The 19,259-nt window shown below is 49.7% G+C and overlaps 3 protein-coding genes across 3 annotated transcripts; 2 read left to right on the forward strand and 1 right to left on the reverse strand.

Annotated features, from left to right (window-relative positions):
* Positions 1-2,707: 2,707 nt before the first annotated feature.
* MIS12 (MIS12 kinetochore complex component) lies at positions 2,708-4,110 on the reverse strand. The gene has a single exon (XM_069033286.1). The coding sequence runs from the start codon at positions 3,913-3,915 to the stop codon at positions 3,283-3,285; it is 633 nt and encodes a 210-aa protein (XP_068889387.1). The 5' UTR covers positions 3,916-4,110; the 3' UTR covers positions 2,708-3,282.
* Positions 4,111-4,410: 300 nt separating this feature from the next.
* On the forward strand, positions 4,411-8,707 carry DERL2 (derlin 2). Its single transcript, XM_069033234.1, has 7 exons — positions 4,411-4,518; positions 4,875-4,940; positions 5,205-5,278; positions 5,709-5,802; positions 6,247-6,442; positions 6,984-7,074; positions 7,818-8,707. The coding sequence occupies exons 1-7, from the start codon at positions 4,426-4,428 to the stop codon at positions 7,921-7,923; spliced, it is 720 nt and encodes a 239-aa protein (XP_068889335.1). The 5' UTR covers positions 4,411-4,425; the 3' UTR covers positions 7,924-8,707.
* Positions 8,708-9,374: 667 nt separating this feature from the next.
* Positions 9,375-18,884, forward strand: DHX33 (DEAH-box helicase 33). Its single transcript, XM_069033233.1, has 12 exons — positions 9,375-10,008; positions 10,723-10,883; positions 12,044-12,271; positions 12,931-13,101; positions 13,637-13,822; positions 14,514-14,625; positions 15,009-15,168; positions 15,554-15,642; positions 15,932-16,059; positions 16,637-16,840; positions 17,605-17,691; positions 18,366-18,884. The coding sequence occupies exons 1-12, from the start codon at positions 9,552-9,554 to the stop codon at positions 18,672-18,674; spliced, it is 2,292 nt and encodes a 763-aa protein (XP_068889334.1). The 5' UTR covers positions 9,375-9,551; the 3' UTR covers positions 18,675-18,884.
* The last annotated feature ends 375 nt before the right edge of the window (positions 18,885-19,259 follow it).

Below are 19,259 nucleotides of genomic sequence, written 5' to 3' on the forward strand. Positions count from 1 at the left end.
TTTGTTGCCAGACATTTCCAGCTTTTCCATTTTCTCCTCCTTGAGTAGGAAAAAGCCATTTACCATGTTCTTTTCTAAAGCAATTTCCAGGGAGGTCCAGCAAACACGGCCAGGAGCCATCAGCAGCCAAGCCCTGACCGAGTTTCTTTGCTTGAGTAAACCAATGTTTTGCCACTTAATGGCAGCTGAATGCCCATTTTCTGTGCCCCATTTATTTTATTGCCAGGCCTGGGGTGCAGGGGAGGCAGCACCAGGGCAGCTCTCCGGAAATCCCACCGAGGACTCGGAGTGTTCACTCCCATCCCATTTTATGGTGTGTGATGTGCAAACACATTAGGGAAGAGCTGCTGCACTCACCAGCTGGAATAACTCACAGGGCCTGGCTCTCTCTCTGTCCATCTCTTATTTTTTTATTTGGAGTTTCCACAGGGTTGTTTCAGGATGGGGGATGCTCTTGCTCGGTTTGTGCCAGCCAAAATCCCCATGGAAGAAAATTTTTTGCCACAAGAGGAGTTTTTTTTTGTTATTAGAATGAAAAAGTATCATTTTCCCTGGCCTCTTGGTCCCTTCAGCCTCGCTGTGGGATGAGGACAGGGATGGGAACCCTGAGCCACTGTGGGATGGCAAAGGCAGGAGCTGACCCACCACCAGCTTGAGGTGAAGCAATTAAAGCGTGTGGCTGCCACCAGCATTTCCTGCCTGTAATTAATGCTTTTAATGAGGAGGCATATGGCAACCCCCTCCTCCCCCCCGGCATTTTGCCAGGTGTGGGTTTATTAACAGCTGCTAATTACACCATTATTCAGTGTCTAAGTCAAGGAGGGCTGCACTGTGTGCTCCAACTGCCTGTGAATGCTGCCAAAAATTTCTTAGTTTAAATTTTCTGTTTTCTCCTTATACAGGGAACTGAACCCCCGGGGGTTTGCAGGGCAAACCAGCACCCCTGGGACACAGGGCCAGCACCTCCCCTGCTTCACCTGACCCCTCTCCATGCACAGGGCCTGCAAATCATCTGCACATCCTCCTCCTCCTCACAGCTTGAACATGCTTTTTATCCCAGGGGTGAGTTTTGCTGGAAGTCTGATAGTCCCAGGAGCTGTAGAGGGGCTCAAAGCCATTCCCCATCTGATGGAGCTGCCACGGGCCCCACGGATCCTCAGGGCTCCCAGGAGGGCATTATCCCAGTAGGAAAGCCAGTGGCTTCGTTCCCCTCAGACCTCAGCTCTGCTACTGGGGTGTTCATTGGACCAAGTGCTTGACAGCAAGGCTCTTTCTCCTGCAAAAGTGTTTTACCAGCAGCTGGTTACAGTTTTTACATTGGGTATTATGGAGTACCTTGCTCCCAGCCTGGGGCTCTGAATATTCCAGCTCCATGCAAGTATTGGGAGAAAATGAACATTATAATCATCCATCTGGAAATTCTCCCCCTCCTTTCCAAGGCCCTGCTCCTGCAGCAGCCTGGTGCTACCCTGTCTGTGCCTGCCTTGTCACCAGTGGGACCTGGGCCATGGCCATGGCCAGGCTGGATCTGCCTTTGGGAGCGATGGGAGCCTGGGGAGAGCGGGACAAGGACGGATGGAGAGGCCAGTGGGGATGGACTCGGGGTATGTCAATCTGCTCATGAGGGTCTGAACCTCCAGAGACCCCACAAACACATGGATGTGGTTTGGAGTTGGGAATGCCTCACCAATACCAGTGGATCCAGCAGCTGTGGACACGGTGGCCATGGCAGCGCTGGGGGAACTGCTGGGCTCGATGCTCAGGGGGCTTTTCCAAGCCAAAGAATTCCATGATTCCCTGAGGTGCCACAGCTTGCTGCCCGAGGGCACTGCTCCTGCACAGCTTTCTGGAGCATCAGGATACAGTTTATAGTAAAATATTTCATTATGGTGACTGGAGTGCCAGGAGCATATGTGGCAGGATGGCATTTCTGGGAGCAGGTGGGAAGAGGCAATCACAGGAGGGCCCGAGGCTGGCGTGGGTTAAATCCACACCAGGAGGGTGGGATGGTCAGTCTCAGATTCAGTTGTGGACACATTTCCCTGGCTGGTGACACACTCACATCAAAATGTGGGTCAGAGAGGGGGTCAGGCACAGCCCAGGGCAACCATCATGGCCAGTATTCCCCACTCCAGCTGGGAAGGATGCACTGGGGAGAACCCTGGCCTGGTGCTGAAATTGTCTCTCTCTGGCTGGGAGAGGAGTGTGAAAATGGGAATAATTCCTTTTTAAAGGGAAATACAGCGGTGGGGTGTCTAACTCAGTAGGGTTCAGCTTTCTGCAGGTCTGTGTGTGATCTCTCCTGGCACAGAACACCCAGGAAATGCGTCTCCTTTTTATTAAGGATAAAACAACGATAAAACAACTGATTCATCTGAGGAAACACGGTAATTCTTGGTGTCCAGGAAAGTTACACTGAGTTGGAAAATAGACCAACCTCCTGTGGAGCCGAGCCCAGGGCCGGGCTGCTGGTGCCCTCTGCTGACACTGTTCACATCTTACTCGTCTCAATTCAGGGAAGAAAGAATTCCAAACTGTGTTTTCTCTTTTCAGTACACTTTTTTTATTACAGACACCTCTAAATGATTCACAGGGTTAATGACTTTTAAGCTTCTACGCTAGCAAAGTAGAAATTAATATTGATATTTAATGATAGGACTAAACAGGAGATAAAAAACTGCAGTGGAAAGATGCACAGACTCAGGGATTTTAAATTAAGTACAGATAGAATAAGTTTAATTAAGACACAAGAGCTTATCAGTCTTCATAAGATTTTTACAGGAAAATCTGATTAAACATGAATAAAAGGAACTTTGCTATTTAGTAGGAAAAGCACACTGGGCAACAAAAAAACCCCAAACAAATATATATAAAGCAACATAAGGTGAAGTAGGGCAAAGTGATGGAATTACTCATTTCCTCCAGTGGCTTCTGCTCTGTGGAGCAGCGGCGCTGTGCTGAGAAACACAAGCAAACTCTTAATGAGGCTTCGTTTTAATAACCCCTAAAAGGAGCAAGTGCTACATTGTGTTCAAAGGTAACATTCAGCGGCCAGGAAGGCACTTTCAAAGCCCGGTTATCCAACCCAAAACTTAGGAAGTTAACAATCTGAGTTACATTTTACAGCCTTTTCTCCCCTTCCTGCCCTAGGGAGGTGCAAACTGGCACAGTTCAACAGTCTTTAGTCCAGATCCAGGCAGGATGAGCGCAGTAAGGGAAAGATAAGCCTCTGTAATTTTAAGCAAGCTCCCTATGAGTTCTGTTGCCTTTTCAGAATTTCCATTACATTAACTGATCATGCCGCTTCATTTTTTTGCTCTTCTCCTCAACCTCCTTCAGCACATCCTGCAGTTTCTTAGAGCTCTGTGTCAGGAGGGCAAAGCTTTCCTTGAAGTTGCCGGCCCCGTGCTCCCTGCAGATGTTCTCAAGCCCATCAAAACACTGCAAAATCTTCTCCAGCTCGGCCTTGACAGCCTTCTGCTCCTCCAGCTCTGCTCGCAGCGCCTGCTCCGCGGCCGCCTCTGCCCGGCACTGCTGCTGCAGCTGCTGCAGCTCATCCTGCAGCGCCTGGAATTCCTCCTCGCTGTAGGGATACTGCTCCTGCACCCTGTCCTCGGGCAGCAGCACGTTCTTGGGGATGTTCAGCACCAGCTGCAGCAGCACTTCTTCCATTTTAGCGAAGAGTTTATCGAAGTGCTCCTTCATGAAGAGCAGGAATTTCTCGGTGCATTTGCGGATCTGGGAAGGGCTGACTTTGCAGCCGGGAATGCCGTCCAGCTTCCTCAGCATCACGCCCTCCACCACCAGCATCATTTCGAAGAGGTAGTCCTGGAAGGCGATGTAGACGCGCAGCATGCACGTCTGGGGCGTGAAGCCGAAGAACTGCGTCTCGTAGGTCATGGGATCCACCGACATGGCGGCGGGGGGGGCCGGGGCGGCCTAGCCGCGAGGGGAAGCCGGGTCTCACAGGGCTCCCCGGCGCTACCCGAGGCAGCGGGGCCGCTCCTCCCGCTCGGGTTCTGGGCCGAGCGCGGGGCCCGGAGCCGCTGCCGAGGACGGGGCCGGAGCCCGGCGCTGCCGCCGCCGCCGCTTTCCCGCCTCGCTCGAGCGCCGCCTCAGGGCGCCCCCGCCCGCAGCCAATCAGCGCCCACCGGGGGCACCCGCACCGCCCAATCACCGAGCGCTCCGTCCCTCGGCGGGCGGGCCAAGCGCCCGGAGAGCGCGGCCGCTCGGCCAATGACAGCACGGAGCGCTGGGAGGGCATGGCAGCGCGGCCAATGGGAGCGCGGAGCGGCGGCAGCGGGCTGCAGAGCCGGCCAATGAGGGCGCAGAGCGGAGGGAGGGCGCTGCGGTTCGGCCAATGGGAGCTTGGCGCGCCAGGCGGGGGCGGCGGCGGGCGGGGCGCGGCGGGGCGGGGCCGCCAAGATGGCGTACCAGACGTTCCGGCAGGAGTACCTGCAGGTGCCGCCCGTGACCCGGGCCTACACCACCGCCTGCGTCCTCACCACTGCCGCCGTGGTCAGTGCCGCGGGAGGGGGGTCGTGAGGGGAATTGGGAGGGGCTGGGCGCGGGGTAGCCGTGGAAGGGGAGCCCTCAGGCATCGCCCCCGCCCGGAGCCGAGTCTGGAGCCCGGAGGAGCCCCTGAACGAGGGGATCCCCGAAACAGGCCCCGGGGAGGTGCAAAGTATTAATAAGTAACAACAACAACGTGAGAGAGGTGTTGTATCGAGTCTCCCACTTGCCAGAAAACTCACAGTGCTGATTGAGGACTTGCTGGGCTCTTTTTGGCACACAGGAATGGGTTGCTGGTTTGGGTGTGTATTTTTTTTTTTTCACTTGTATTGATCCTTTCAAAATGTTCTCTTCTTTTTCAGCAATTGGAACTTATCACGCCCTTCCAACTGTATTTCAACCCTGAGTTAATATTTAAGCACTTTCAAGTAAGTGTGTTTTGAAGCACTGGAGGTTTTAAACTGTGCTGTAGAGTGTGTAAGTGCTTGTCTTCTCAAAACAGTGTACTTTTTGTATTAGAAATACACTTTTTAAAAGCTACTGAAGCCTGAGTGCAGACCACTGTACCTTAAAATAGGTCTTAGTTTCGTTTTCTGTAAAGGGGATTTTGGTTTCGCTGTTACTTGCTTATCTTTTTAGACAATAAAAATAAGCTGTCATGTTTAAAGTCCTTGTATTTGTCTTATTTCCAGATATGGAGGTTAATCACAAACTACTTATTCTTTGGACCAGTTGGCTTTAATTTTTTATTTAACATGATCTTTTTGTATCCTTCACCAAGTTGTGTTGGTTCCCTCGGTGAGCAGAGCTCCAGAGTGCAGAAGTGTTGCTGCAGCTGCACACAGGAAAAGTTGAGTTCCTGGGAATTCAGCAATGCCAACTTCCTTGGTGTCATGAATGGCCTTCAAGGGGGTCTCCTTCTTAAGTGGTGAAGAATTTTGCCAGTTAACTTTTGTGGTGTTAAGAATGTGTACAAGCCTGATCCTTCAGCTTGGTGCTGACCTGGTGCAGGAGAAAATTCCAGGTAGCTTTTTTGTCTCCTGGGTCGCCCTCTCTGCTGAAGTATCCAGAAGGAGCCAATTGATGCAGTAAAATGATAAAAAAACCTTTTAAGCTGATGTAGAATTGAATCGTTTTGTGCTTGGATCTGTCTTTAAACTCATTTGCAATGGAATTTTCCTGACCTGTGGCCTCAGATACCGGTACTGCCGCATGCTCGAGGAAGGCTCTTTCCGGGGTCGGACGGCAGATTTTGTATTTATGTTCCTTTTTGGAGGACTTTTAATGACTGTATCCTTTCTGTTGTAATTCCAAGCTCCTTTAGTAAAGCTAAAGATGTGTGAATGAGAGCAGAAACCATGTTGCTACTGTTACCTTAACACAGTTTGTTGTGCAAGGAGTACTGATGTTTGTTCGGGTGGTTTTGAATACTTTGGTATTATTGCTGGTTTTTCAGGTTTTTTTCTGCTTGATCGTGGAAATGAGGTTATCAGGGGACTGCTCAAGTGTGGGATCATGCTCAGGTTGTCTATGCAGAATTAATTTATGCTTTAATGAGATTATTCATGCTGCAGGTACCCTGAATCCTGCTGTAGCTGTTGGATTTGATGGACAGTAGTTTGGTGTACTCACACCTGGGAAAGTAAAGTTACCAGCTGTGTGGAAAACATGGGATTACAAATTAAGATGTGAAATTCTTGACCTCACAAGTGTTTCCTTAACGACCCGTGCCAGCTTTTTGGGCTGTTTGTGAACTTGGTGTTCCTGGGCCAGGCATTCACCATCATGCTGGTGTACATCTGGAGCCGCAGGAATCCCTACGTCCGCATGAACTTCTTCGGTCTCCTCATCTTCCAAGCCCCATTTCTACCCTGGGTACTGATGGGCTTTTCACTGCTTTTGGGGAACTCCATCATTGTGGATCTCCTGGGTGAGCAATGGCAACAGTCACGAGGATCTGTTCCTCCTCATGTTTTACATGAAACAGAAAATGTGGATAAATCCAAGGGCTAAATGACCTAATGCTTGGTGTTGCTTCTTCTGGTGTATTTATACCAGGCTCTTCTGATTTCTAACCACTGTAGCATGTTTTGTGCTGTGATAAGGATGGAAAGAGCTTCTGATGTTTTGGTTTTTTATTGCTTGGTATCAGCCCTGATGCATTGTCTGGACATAGCATCAGTCTACTGAAATAAAATAGTTTATATTACTATTTTATCAGCTCTAATAGAGCCAAAACATCAGTATTTTTAATAATGACAAGGAGTTTTCCCTGTATTAATGTATTGCAGTCTAAGTTAAGCTTTTTATCTGCTGTTAGCTTTCTTCCTTTATGTTTTGTATTTCTGTATCATATTTTCTGTGAAAGAACCAATGTGTGTTGTTTTCCTGAAAAGTCTAGTGTAAAGCATTTGAGAGCTGTAAAGGAGAAGTATTGAAAAATCACCATTTGGCTTTTGTTTCTATACCAGGCATTGCTGTTGGACATATATATTTTTTCTTAGAGGATGTCTTTCCCAATCAGCCTGGTGGTGGGAGGCTCCTGAGAACACCCTCTGTCCTGTGAGTATTGGTGGCTGCTTTGGAAGAGACATGGAAAGAGTGTGTTTGTTTGGAAAACTCTTTGCAATCCAGTCACATCAGCTTCTGGTGAATTGGGCAGAGACAGAACTGGGGGGAAGTCTGGATTTGCTTTTTCTTGAATTCCTGTTGCCATACAAGGAGCTGGCATTTGTGTAAGTGGGAACCAACTTAACTGGGAGAAAAGAGCTGAAGGATTTTACCTTTGCTTTCTCTGATAACACTTGTCAGGCTTTGCTGACAGCTTTTTTTAGTGGCACCAAAGCTGTGTCCCCTGCTGGGTGTGAACAGTGACTGAGGTATAATATATAAGATATCTAATGATTTTTTTCTTCTGTAAGTCATCCTCACTTCACAATTTTGGGAAAAAAACCCTTCAGTGTTTATAGTATTGAGTGGTGCTGCTCCCACTGAGTTCCCTTGTGTGGAGGCTCTAATCCTCTGTGGTGCTCTCCCAGAACAGATCTGAGGGGTTTTCGTAGAGTCACAGACAGTCCTGAAGATGTCTGTCACAGAATAAATAGCACAAGATGAACCTCGTCAGTCTTGATTTGGGATCTCCTTCCTGGTGGCTCCGAACTGGAGAGCAAGACTTGGACATAAATCGCACTCCCTGGGAGAGCCATTACTGAGGGAGGACACTGTTCCATGTGCAGCATGTGAGCAGTCTTGATCTTGTTGTGAAACATGTCTTTTAAAGGACGACCATCCTTTGTGTTTTCCAGGAAAGCAATATTTGACACGCCAGAGGATGACCCCAATTACAACCCCTTGCCAGAGGAGCGGCCGGGGGGATTTGCGTGGGGAGAGGGGCAGCGCCTCGGGGGATAATCAGGGCTTGTGCCAAAACCCAGCCACCCCTGGGAGAGACTGGCCTGGATCCAGTCCCACGTGGGGACTCTCCTTCCCCAGCGCAGAGAAGACTCGTTGACAGCTCTACAGTTTGGAATACAAGCACTTTATGACATGGCAGTCTCACCTGAGACACTTCCAGCATCTTTCCCAATCAGGGAATTCATTGTGCTGGACATAATCTAAATCCAGCGGAGCCAAAAATTTAAAACTGGAAACCGTTTCCTGTTAACTTCAGTTAACAAGGCCACACTTGTTTAAAGTGGTTTCTAAAGCATTTTTTTCAAGTTATTTGATACATGAAACTCTATGGGAAACTTTACAGGGGACAAACCCAACTTTTTGGGGTTTAACTCATTTTGTTATTCTTGGATAAAACAACTACAAGGTGATTGAAAGGCTAAGTCACTATTTCAATGGCAAAAGGTTTCTTAATCTGAGGTGCTGCTGTCTCCAGTCGTCTTGGAATTGCAAGGAATACAACGTGCAGCATAATGCAGCTTTTCACTTTGCCAGTCGGGTTTTTGGTTTTGGGAATGTTCTGCAGGCCAAGGCTGCGTTTTGGTGGTTTTTTCCCCCAAGGACTGTGTGTTCAGGTGCCCAGTTTTGAGACTGGTGGTTAAACAGGTGTGCCTGCAAAATCCACCCCCATGTGCCCTCTGCTGTTACTGAATGACCTGCAGCACTAGGGAAGGAAACTTGTCTGGAGTCAGGACTCAAATGATGAGTTGAATAAAATGTCTTGTGGCTCCTTTTTGGTTAATCCTCTGTATAATCCTGTAGTCTTGAGGCAGCAGGTGAAAAAGCAGAGGCTGGAAAAAGCAAGTCCTTGAAAAGACAGGGATAACTGAAGCTTTTTTCACAAGTGTTTCAGAATTGCAGGACACAGGATTGTCTGCTCAGGATGTGAAATCCGTGGATGAAATTTGTTGTGGGAGGGCTGTGTCCAACACAGGCCAGTGACACTGAGTGGGACTTAGCTTAAAGCTACATTGATTATAAGTGTCTCTGAGGGGCCACAGAGGAGTTTGGAGCTCAGTTCAGCTCATGATAGTCAGTTGTTCTTAAATTGCCATAGAAAGTGCTTGGTAGGTTTTTATTGATTATATCATCATAGATAAAGAGAGTTAAAGGTGCATCTTCATTCGAAATTTTAGAGAATGGCCTCACCTGTGACACGTGATTATCTTGTTTCAGATTTTGTTTATAAAAACTGGCTACATGTTGTAGTTTTTTTAATTTATAGTCCAGGAGAGGAATATGTGGGGAAATCAGGGGAAATGCTTTGTCCACAAGCAGTGTGTTAGATTCTGATAAACAAAATGCGTGAGGTAATTTGTATCTGAATTTTTATCTGTTAAAAGTTATAAAAACTTCTGGGAGCTTTGGGGGTTTTACAGGTTTTTTGGTCTGTTTTTGAGGGAGGTTTTGATTGTTCCTAGAGCAGGCTTTTAGTGCTCCTAGAGAGCAAGAATGAAAGCGTTTTGGACAATGTTGCTTCAGCATAGGTTATGAGGCAGGAATTAGATCAAAACCTTATTTTGGAGGGTTCTTTTAGTTCAGTGTTTGAGAACCCTTCCGTAGCCTGTTATTGGGACAAGTCATGAATGGGAACATGTCCCAGCCCTGCCTGCAGCCGGCTCTCTGCCCTCCTTGGCTGCATTTCGCTGCCGTTTGGGGTCCGGGATTTTTCCGAGGGGTGCCCGGAACCGGGAGCGCTGGAAATGGCGGTGGGGTCGGGACTACAACTCCCAGGATGCTCCGCGCAGCGGGCGCGCAGTGCCGCCATCACTGCACCGGGGAGCGCGGCCCCGACGGGCCGGGCCGGGCCGGGCCGGGAGCGGACGGAGCCCCGGGACAGCCCCCGCGGGGCCGGACAGCGAGGGGCGATGGCTCAGGACAGCGAGGGGCCTCCGGCCAAGCGGCTCAAGGCGGCGCCCCCCGGCACGCAGCCCCAGAGCGCCGCGCCGCCCGCACACGTGCAGCGCCGCTCGCTGCCCATCGCCGGGGCCCGCGGGCCGCTGCTGGCCCGGCTCCGCCGCCTCCACAGCGCCGTCCTCATCGGTGAGTGCCGCGCCGGGCCGTGTCCCACCGAGCGGCGTGGGCTGGGGAAAGCTGCCCAGAAGCGGTTCGGGTGTAAATCTGAAATGCGGTGAACTAGGAATGTCATGATTTTTTTTGTGCTTTGGCTGGTTAAGGCAGCTGGGGACTTCGTTTTTATGGAGCAGGCGGAAGTTATTTCCCTCTCCTTTCGCTATCTGCCTGGAGTTTAGTCGAAGCCGGATGGCAAAACTCTCCTCTTCAGAAGAGTCTCCTCAGTTACATTTTCAGGGTTTTTCACAGATTTTATTGTGCTTTCTGTGAGTCCAAAGTAATAACCTTTTTGTCAGACTTCCAGGAGCTGAAGACATACAACTTTCCACCTGGTCGTCTAAAGACTTAGCATTTATTGGAATCAAATTAAAAATGCTTTGTATCTCACTCCTATTAATGCCACACCACAGATACTTCACCTCCAGAGAGGCTGGAATATGATTCTAAACCAGAATGTGGCTGGAGATCACCTGGGCAGAGGGAGCTCTGCAGAGGAGTGGCCCAGCAGCAAGAGGAGGGCACTGGGTTTTGTCTCTGACCTGCCACTGCTTTGTAGTGGGAATTTTTCTCCCTGTCTTCAGCATCCCCATCCTGAAATAAGGCTAAAAGTCAACATAAAAAACCGAGTTTGTCAATGCTATAAAAGGTGGAGGGGAAAAACCCTATTCCCTTGATGTTCCTTAGGAGAAACGGGCTCGGGGAAGACCACTCAGCTCCCTCAGTACCTGTACGAAGCAGGAATTGGCCACCCTGGTGTCATTGCTGTGACCCAGCCCCGCAGGGTGGCAGCTGTCACCCTGGCTGCCAGAGTCGCTGAGGAGAAGAGGACGGAGCTGGGGAGGCTGGTAGGTTGATGTACACATTAATTCTGGTTTCGTGCTGCAGTGGGGATGGGCCCCTATCAGGCTTTCATGGGTAGGATAATAACCAGCCTCAGGGATGATAGTTTTAATTTCATAATTAATTTCGGGTGCCACAATATAACAAGGATGTAAAGCTGTTAGAGAGTGCTCAAAGGAGTGACACAAAGATGGTGAATGGTCAGGAGGGACTACATAATAGGAATGGCTGGAGAAGTGGAGAATTTGGTCAAACCTCACCAGGGTCTGCAGTTTCCTCCTGAGGGGCAGCTCCAATTTCTGCTCTCTTGTGACCCAGGACAGGACCTGAGGGAATGGCTCGAGTCCCCTGTGTCAGGGGAGGTCTAGGTTGGATATCAAGGAAAGGTTCTTCCCCCAGAGGCTGCTGGGCACTGCCCAGGCTCCCCAGGGAATGGGCACAGCCCCGAGGCTGCCAGAGCTCCAGGAGTGTTTGGACAGCGCTGCCAGGCACAGGGTGGGATTGTTGGGGTGTCTGTGCAGGGCCAGGGCTTGTGACTTGATGATCCTTGTGGGTTCCTTCCAGCTCAGGATATTCTGTGATTCTGTAATTAAATGAATGGAGAAAAATGTGTCTTTACCTGCCCCATGACAGGGTGGGCATGGTCTGTCCCTGTGGTATTGTACTTCTTGATTATTATCTGGGTTCTCCCATTAGAAAAAATACTTATTCATGAATAAAACAAAAAAATATTGTGCTCTCTTCCATTGCTTCTTATATCAGAAATCACTGTCAAGGAGAGCAGAGTGCTGAATCTCTGCAGGTCTGTGTGAGAAAAGCAGAGGAGAAAGACTTCCCCTGCATAAAATCTTCAAGGAGCCTGGAATAATTTCTAGCAGGGGGAGGAAGGAAAGAAAACTTGGGGGGCATTTGTGATGACCTTCTAGTTAGGAAGAAGCCAACTAGAGACGTTGAGAGTATCCTCTGGGTGGCTTGTTAAATTTGGAAGATTGCTGTCTGCTCACAGACAGCAATAAACTGCTCTGCTTTCCAGAGCTTCCCTGCACTTCTGCTTGGCTCTGTCCAATGCAGTGACCAAGGGCTTTGTAATCCTTTCTTGTGGCACGATGGCAGTGAGGAATGCCAGTGTTTGTGGCCCATAATCCCTGTGTGATCCCTTCCCCAGGTTGGCTACACGGTGCGCTTCGATGATTGTTCGTGTGCCGAGACCAGGATCCGGTTCCTGACAGACGGGATGCTGCTGCGCGAGGCCATCGGGGACCCTCTGCTGCACAAGTACAGCGTGGTCATCCTGGACGAGGCCCACGAGAGGACCATCCACACTGATGTGCTCTTTGGAGTGGTCAAAGCCGCCCAAAAGAAGCGAAAGGAGCGAGGCCTGCGGCCACTGAAAGTGTGTTCATCCGGGATGGCAGCGAAGGGCGGGGTGGGGCTGGGCTCTGAGTGCTCTGAGCATCTCCTGGGGCCTTCCAAAGTGTTTGGAATTTTCAGCCTTGACCATTTTTCTGTTCCTAAAAAGTCCTTTTAAATCTGAATAGTTAAGGGTGTCTGTCCAACTTGTGATGTGGGGGCCTGATATGAGATCTCCAAACAAGGTATCTGTTACCTCCTTGATACCTTTTTTCCATAAAAGCCCCTTGGGTGTGAGCTCTAGACTAGACAGAGTGCTGGGGAGGTTTTGGCACTGCTGCTGAGAGCACTCTGGGTGCAGGAGCTCTGGCCGGTGGGACAGCTGTGGGACATGCTCATTCCCAGGAAGGGCACATGGAATGGGTGGACATGTCAGGAATCTGTGTGAAAGCATGTTGGCTTTGCTGGAGAGGCCTGGCAGGGTCCTTGCATGGTCTCATTCCACACCACCAATACTTTCTGCTTGTATTAAAAAGCTGATGGCTTTAACGAGGGGAAATCACTCTCTTCTGTCCCAAACTCTGTGAGCTGTTCTGAGCATGGTTCTCAGGATCCAGAAGCTGACTTTTGGCTGGTCCTGACTTGTCAGTGTCCAGCTGGATGGAAGCTGCAGTGCTGACCTGTCCTGTGCTCCCATTGAAGGTGATCATCATGTCAGCCACGATGGATGTTGACCTGTTCTCCCAGTATTTCAGTGGAGCTCCTGTCATCTACCTGGAAGGCCGGCAGCATCCCATTGAGATCTTCTACACCAAGGAGCGGCAGAGCGACTACCTGCAGGCAGCACTGGTGTCCATCTTCCAAATCCACCAGGTATGGGGGTCTGGCCAGGCTTGTGTCCCTCTGGGGCCAGGGATTGGTGTTTTGTGCCTGGATGTTTGGCTGCCAAACACCAGGATTGTTGTCTTGTTTCATTAAACTGCATTTAGTGCTTTGAAGTTGCTGCTGCTGTTGGGATTTGGGTCCTGTACACTCAGGCTGGAGCTGAAAGGAGGCTGCTAAGCAAAGCTGTGTAATGTCAGCTCATGCTTAAAACCTGAGTGTTCCCCTCACTTGAGTTCTCTGTGCCTGGGTGCTTGCTGGCTCTCTCTGCCTGTCCTGGACAGTTACTTGGGGACACAGCAATTCCTCCATTCTTTTAACACTTGATCTCTCAAAATCTGATTTGCTATTTGCCTCTGGTTAATCCAGTGGGAATTCTGGCTGTTGCATACCCTGCACAACATGTATGTCTTTTCTTTCTTCTTTGCCTGCTTCACTGACTTGCTGCCAGGGCAGCATCTCGTTACCATCTCAGTTCTCCTTTCCTATCCAAACCCTCCTAACTTGCTTTTTCCTCTGGCTCCAGGAAGCTCCTGCATGCCAGGACATCCTGGTGTTCCTGACTGGTCAGGAAGAAATTGAAGCAATGACCAAAACCTGTCGAGACGTTGCCCAGCATCTGCCTGAGGGCTGCCCACGGATGACAGTGCTGCCCCTTTATGCTTCTCTGCCCCACTCCCAACAGCTCCGTGCCTTCAAACCTACCCCTGAGGTGAGGGGATGGGATGGGTGAACAGGAGCAGTTTGTTTGCTTCCATGAGTCTTTGGAATGTGGAATTTAGGGGGCTAAAGCAGCCTGTACTGATAATAAGCAATAGTCTCCATTGGCTTTAGGCTGAGTGGTTCCAGTGTGATATAAGACACTGCAACTGTGGTGGTTTTAACAGATGTATGCAGTAAGTCATGTGGGGTCATAAGAAGGAAGGATTAGAGGGAGTGAAAAGGGCACAGGAATTGAAATTTCCCCCATTTCATAGGATTTTTTTGTCCATGTCACAAAAAAGCTACAGCAGCTAATGGGGGAAATACTAAGAAAGTTGAAAACCTGGGAATGTTTGTCATGGTCATAAGAAAAAGAATTTATGCTGCCTCAGGCTCTTTCATACCTACTCAGCAGATAAATAAGAACCCAAATGTTGTGCCAGAAATGAAACCAAAATTGTTGAAAGATATTTTGAGAACAGCTGGTCTGGTGGTGTATTTTGTTGCAACTGCAGGCACGTTTTAGAAGCTGATTAGAAACTGGAGATTACCTTAGTTTCTGAGAGCTGGCATAGGAAGCACAGTGTGTGCTCACGATGTGGGGCAAGGCTTGGCCCACTCTGGCCAAAAGCAGCAGAATTTCTGTGTTGCAGCTGCTCTGGGGTGGCCTTGGCCTGGGTTTGATTTGTCCTTCCTCCCAGGGCTGTCGCAAAGTGATCCTCTCCACCAACATCGCAGAAACCTCCATCACCATTGCGGGGATAAAATTTGTTGTGGACACAGGCATGGTCAAAGCCAAGAAGTACAGCCCTGGTGAGGAATTCTGAGGAGGAACAGGGCCAAGATTGGGTTGGGTTTGTAAAAGTTACTGGAGGCCATAAGCCCCACTGAATGAGGATTTCAGACACCCTCTGTGCTGTTTAAATTAATGTCCCAGGTTTTGGGTGTGGGGTTTGGTGGTGTTTTTATGGGATTTTTTGAGTATCAGCCATGAGGGGGTAAAAATCTGTCCAATGTGAACCTTCTCTTCATGGACACAGCATGGATAGTTCACTGTGCTTTAGGGTGCTGAACCAAGTGACCTCTGAGCCGTATTTGAATGGCAAACCCTGGGAATTCTTACTGTTAATCCTCCATGTTTTCCAAAGCTGTGCCTGACACAGGCACTGACTGAAGTGATGCTTTTCCATGCCCAGACACTGGCCTGGAAGTGCTGGCAGTGCAGCAGGTGTCCAAGGCCCAGGCTTGGCAGCGCACGGGGAGAGCGGGGAGACAGGAGAGCGGGATCTGCTACCGGCTCTACACCGAGGAGGACTTTGAGAAGTTCGATGAAATGACAACACCTGAGATACAGAGGTGAGGACAGAAGCTTCACACTCCTTGCCACACCTCTTGTACAGCTGGAGCTGTGGGAAGAACTGAGCAGCAGAACTGGATCTAGGGGCTGACAGGGTGACTTAAGAAAAATTGAAGTGCGGGGACTAAACAGAAAAACTGGGAAATGTTTGCTCAGGGTGGGCAGTTGGGCACTGAGTCTCTAAACACATAAGGCAATAGTTCTCCTGACTGTCCTCCAGATCTTGGACTTGCCTCTTCCTGGTTTAAGTAAGGCTTCACCAGCAGCATCAGGCTAGTCTCTGTCAAGCTGCAGCACAGGTCTGAGTGTCTATCTCAGCTTCTATGAAAAAGAGAATAAAATAGAAGAAGAGAGCTAGGTCAGTTGTTTTTTCTGCCTACACAGGTGTAACCTGGCCAGTGTGGTGCTTCAGCTCCTGGCCCTGAAAATTCCCAACGTGCTCACCTTTGACTTCATGTCCAAACCATCTCCTGGTAAGTGGTTACAAAGGCAGCCTTGGGGAAAAAGAGCTGGGAGCAGTCTTGAGTCATAAAGCACAGGAAGGTGTGCCCTGATTGCCAAGGGAAGCTGGAATAAATTGGGAAAGGTGCTTGTTCTCCTGGATAGAGGAGGATAAACCACATTTTGGGACCCTGATTTCTCTAAATGGAAAGTGTTTGTCCCTCTGGCCAGGGGAGGGAGGCAGTGATGGAACCAGCTGATCCTTCACATCCCTCAGTGGGAGGCAGAAGGCCTCACAGCCCAATGTCCTTGTTTTGGCAGATGCTATTCAAGCAGCAATTGATCAGCTGGACCTGCTGGGAGCTGTGACACAAAAGGAAGGTCAGCTTGTCCTGACCCCCCTGGGAAAGAAAATGGCAGCCTTTCCACTGGATCCAAAGTTCTCCAAGGTAAAAACTGCAGAAAATTTAACTTTTTTTAATCTCATGTACTCACCTCTGTAGCATTGGTGTTTCTCTTTGAAACTCCTTTGAAACTCCTTTCATACCTTAAACAAGGTATGAAATTTGGGGTGTTTGCAGCTGTACTGGTATATTTGCTGTACATCAATGTACATAATTTACTGCCCTTGTGCTGGATTGCTTGTCATTTGTTGTTTAATTCAGGAAAGTTTTTTAAAAGACAGTTTATTTCCTCTGACACTTCTGAAGGTGAACAAGGCAAATTTCCTTGCAATCTTCAGGATGGTTTAGCCAGGTCCATGATGTCTCTGTTGCTGTAGTTGGTGTCAGTCACTGTGTTTGTACTGCTTATGCACTGGTCAGTCCCAGGAAGGAGCCTGGCAGCTGCTGTTAAAGGTGCTTGGTGAGCCCAGTGGAGGATTCACAGCTGTTCCTAGGCCCAGATGTTTGTGAGATTGTCCTAAGCAATGTTTGGTCAAGTTCCTGGGCTGCCAGGGAGCAGAAAGATCTGCCCAGCTGAAGTGGATTTGGTGGACCAAAGATGAGTTTTGTTGTGTCTGTGCAGGCCATCCTCATGTCCCCCAAGTTCCACTGTGCAGAGGAGATCCTGACCATCGTGTCCCTGTTATCAGTGGACAGTGTCCTGCACAACCCCCCTGCCCAGCGGGACGAGGTGCAGGCTGTCAGGAAGAAATTCATCTCCAGTGAGGGGGATCATCTGACCCTGCTCAACGTGTACAGGGCCTACAAGAACGTCAACGGGCACAAGGTGGGATGATCTGAGGGTGCCAGGGCTGTCTGAGCTCATGTGAGGGGTGAGGAGTTTTTTAGCAGAGAGCAGAGTGACACCTCCATCTTCCGTGGCTGGTGCCACAGGCATCCTCCAGCACAGGGAGAAAGGAGGGCTCATCCTCTGCAACTGGGGAATGGAAGGAAGTTCAGGTAACAGAGGTTCCTACAGAAAGCTCTAGCAAAGCTGGTCATCAAAACTCTGTGGGGCCAGTTCTGTAGTCACAGCCAGGTCTCTTCCTTCCCTGGTTCCAGCTGGAAGCAGGAGGGGAGTGGGAGAGTGTTGAGACTTGATGGTAAATACCTGGACATGCTCTGTGACAGGATTCATTGGAAAAACACTGAACATAGTAAAAGCAGATTTGGATTTATCCTACCCTGTCAACCCCTCAGATAGATTTGTGGATCTGTGGAGTCATGCACCCCATTCCTTGCAGGACCCGTCATTCTTACCTGATTTGTTTTCACCACCTGTGGGATAGCAAATGCTGTTCTGCAGCACATGGTGGCCTTGCAGAACAACTCTGAGGGGGAAAAGAACCACCACATGCTGTTTCTTAGCACTGTGGGGGGAAGCTAATCATAGGCGAGTAAAGAGGGATAGAAATATGACCAGGAAGGGGGTCAGCACCTTTTCTCTGAGGCAGGTAGTAAGGGGGATTCTGCTTTTCATGGTATCCAAAGGCTGTCATGCTCCTGGGGTGAAGAAATATCTCCTTCCAACTCCTGGTGTCTCTGCTGCAGGGATGGTGCAGAGAGAACTTTATCAACAGCAGGAACATGAAGCTGATGGCAGAAGTCAGAGCTCAGCTCAGGGACATTTGTGTAAAGGTAACTTGCTGTCATATTCTATTTCTCTGTTTCACCTGTTGATATTTTCCTATTTGTCCCCAAACTGATGTCACTGTGCTCCAAGTCCCAGGAGTGAGAAAATGTGGGGTTGTTTTCAGTTTCCTATAAATAGCTGGGTAAAATTCCTGACTGTGCAGTTACATCCCAAAATCTTAAAGCTGCCGGGCTTAGTGGGTCAAGGAGAAATGGGAACCTCTGAGAAGGCTTCTCAGGGAGGGGACAGGTTTTGCTAAGGGTTTCTCCTGCTCTCGTGCAGGTGGGACTGTGCTGTGTGTGCCACAGGGTGCTGTCAGCCTCGGCAACCTGTGCTGGCTGGCTTCTTCATGGAGTCGGGCATTCAGTGTGGCAGCAGCTTCCCCTCAGCGCTGTTCCTGCTGGGCACAGCTTAGGAGCTGCTGCTGAACCCCTGGCAGTCTGGGCTATCATTTGTGAATGCTGGTTGGCCTAAAACTCATTTCCAGAAGGAGAGTGACGATCCCTTTTGTTGGCTCTTAGTCTGGGTTAGCCTAGCATCCACTCCAGCTGAATTCCCAGTGGGCCCCAGGCATTCTGACACAAGAAAATCCCCCGGGATTCCTGAAGAGAGCCCAGTGAAACGGGGCTGTCCCCCCCCAAGGGTGCAGGTTGTGCTTGCTCACTCCCGTGTCTCCCAGCTGTCGATGCCGCTCGAGTCCTCGCGCGGGGACACCGCGAGCGTCCGGCGCTGCCTGGCTCACAGCCTGTTCATGAACGCGGCCGAGCTGCGGCCCGACGGCTCCTACGGCACCGTGGACTCGCACCAGGTGGTGGCCATCCACCCGTCCTCGGTGCTGTTCCAGTGCAAGCCGGCCTGCGTGGTGTACCACGGGCTGCTGCGCACCAACAGGTGCTACATGCGCGACCTGTGCGTGGTGGACGCGGAGTGGCTGCACGAGGCCGCGCCCGACTACTTCCGCAGGAAGCTCCAGACGGCCAAGAACTGACCCGTGGGTGTTGGACCAGCTGGCTCAGGAGGTTCAGCTTCACCCTAAAAGACTTATTTTTTTAAAGGTTTTTTTAATGAATGTATGTATAACCAGATTTTATATAGGCAGGGGTAATTTACGTGTGCTTAAGGAAGGGGATGGGTATTTATTGAGATTGGATTTGTATGGTTTTTTTCCAGAATAAAGAAGTGATGGTGAAAATCCAAATTCTGCGTGTTGTTTTGTGAGGTGCAGGACAAATAATCATGAGACTGTCCAGGACCAGTCCTGGTGTTTTCAGTTCTCATGGAAGTGTGTTCGTTGTCAGGAGTCTGGGTTTAAAGATTTGTGTAGGTGGCACAGGGAGTGAATCTGTGCTTCTTGTGCAGAGTGGACTCTGTCATTTACATGTGCAGCTCAGACACCTGCGTGGAGTTGGGAGTTAGAATTCCAGTCCTTTGATGGGGTGGTATCAATCTAATGGGGGGCTGTAGATGCTCTCCTTGTCCAGCCTGGCAGTGAGCAGCAAATGGGCCTTCTGTGCTTCTCAATACTGAGCACTAGTGCCAGCTTTTGGACAAAGGGAAGGGTTGCTGCCAGGAA

This window comes from Aphelocoma coerulescens, chromosome 19 (assembly GCF_041296385.1).
Source record: "Aphelocoma coerulescens isolate FSJ_1873_10779 chromosome 19, UR_Acoe_1.0, whole genome shotgun sequence".
NCBI lineage: Eukaryota > Metazoa > Chordata > Aves > Passeriformes > Corvidae > Aphelocoma > Aphelocoma coerulescens.

What these genes read in the sequence shown, in the direction of transcription:
- DERL2 (XM_069033234.1), top strand. Translation starts at nt 4,426, where the DNA reads ATGGCGTACCAGACGTTCCGGCAGGAGTACCTGCAGGTGCCGCCCGTG. An exon ending in TTATTTAACATGATCTTTTT is followed by an intron (nt 5,279 to 5,708) that starts GTATCCTTCACC and finishes CTGTGGCCTCAG; the next exon opens with ATACCGGTACTGCCGCATGC. An exon ending in CTGAGAACACCCTCTGTCCT is followed by an intron (nt 7,075 to 7,817) that starts GTGAGTATTGGT and finishes TGTGTTTTCCAG; the next exon opens with GAAAGCAATATTTGACACGC.
- DHX33 (XM_069033233.1), top strand. Translation starts at nt 9,552, where the DNA reads ATGGGAACATGTCCCAGCCCTGCCTGCAGCCGGCTCTCTGCCCTCCTT. An exon ending in CCATCTTCCAAATCCACCAG is followed by an intron (nt 13,102 to 13,636) that starts GTATGGGGGTCT and finishes CTCTGGCTCCAG; the next exon opens with GAAGCTCCTGCATGCCAGGA. An exon ending in TGGATCCAAAGTTCTCCAAG is followed by an intron (nt 16,060 to 16,636) that starts GTAAAAACTGCA and finishes GTGTCTGTGCAG; the next exon opens with GCCATCCTCATGTCCCCCAA.
- MIS12 (XM_069033286.1), bottom strand. Translation starts at nt 3,915, where the DNA reads ATGTCGGTGGATCCCATGACCTACGAGACGCAGTTCTTCGGCTTCACG.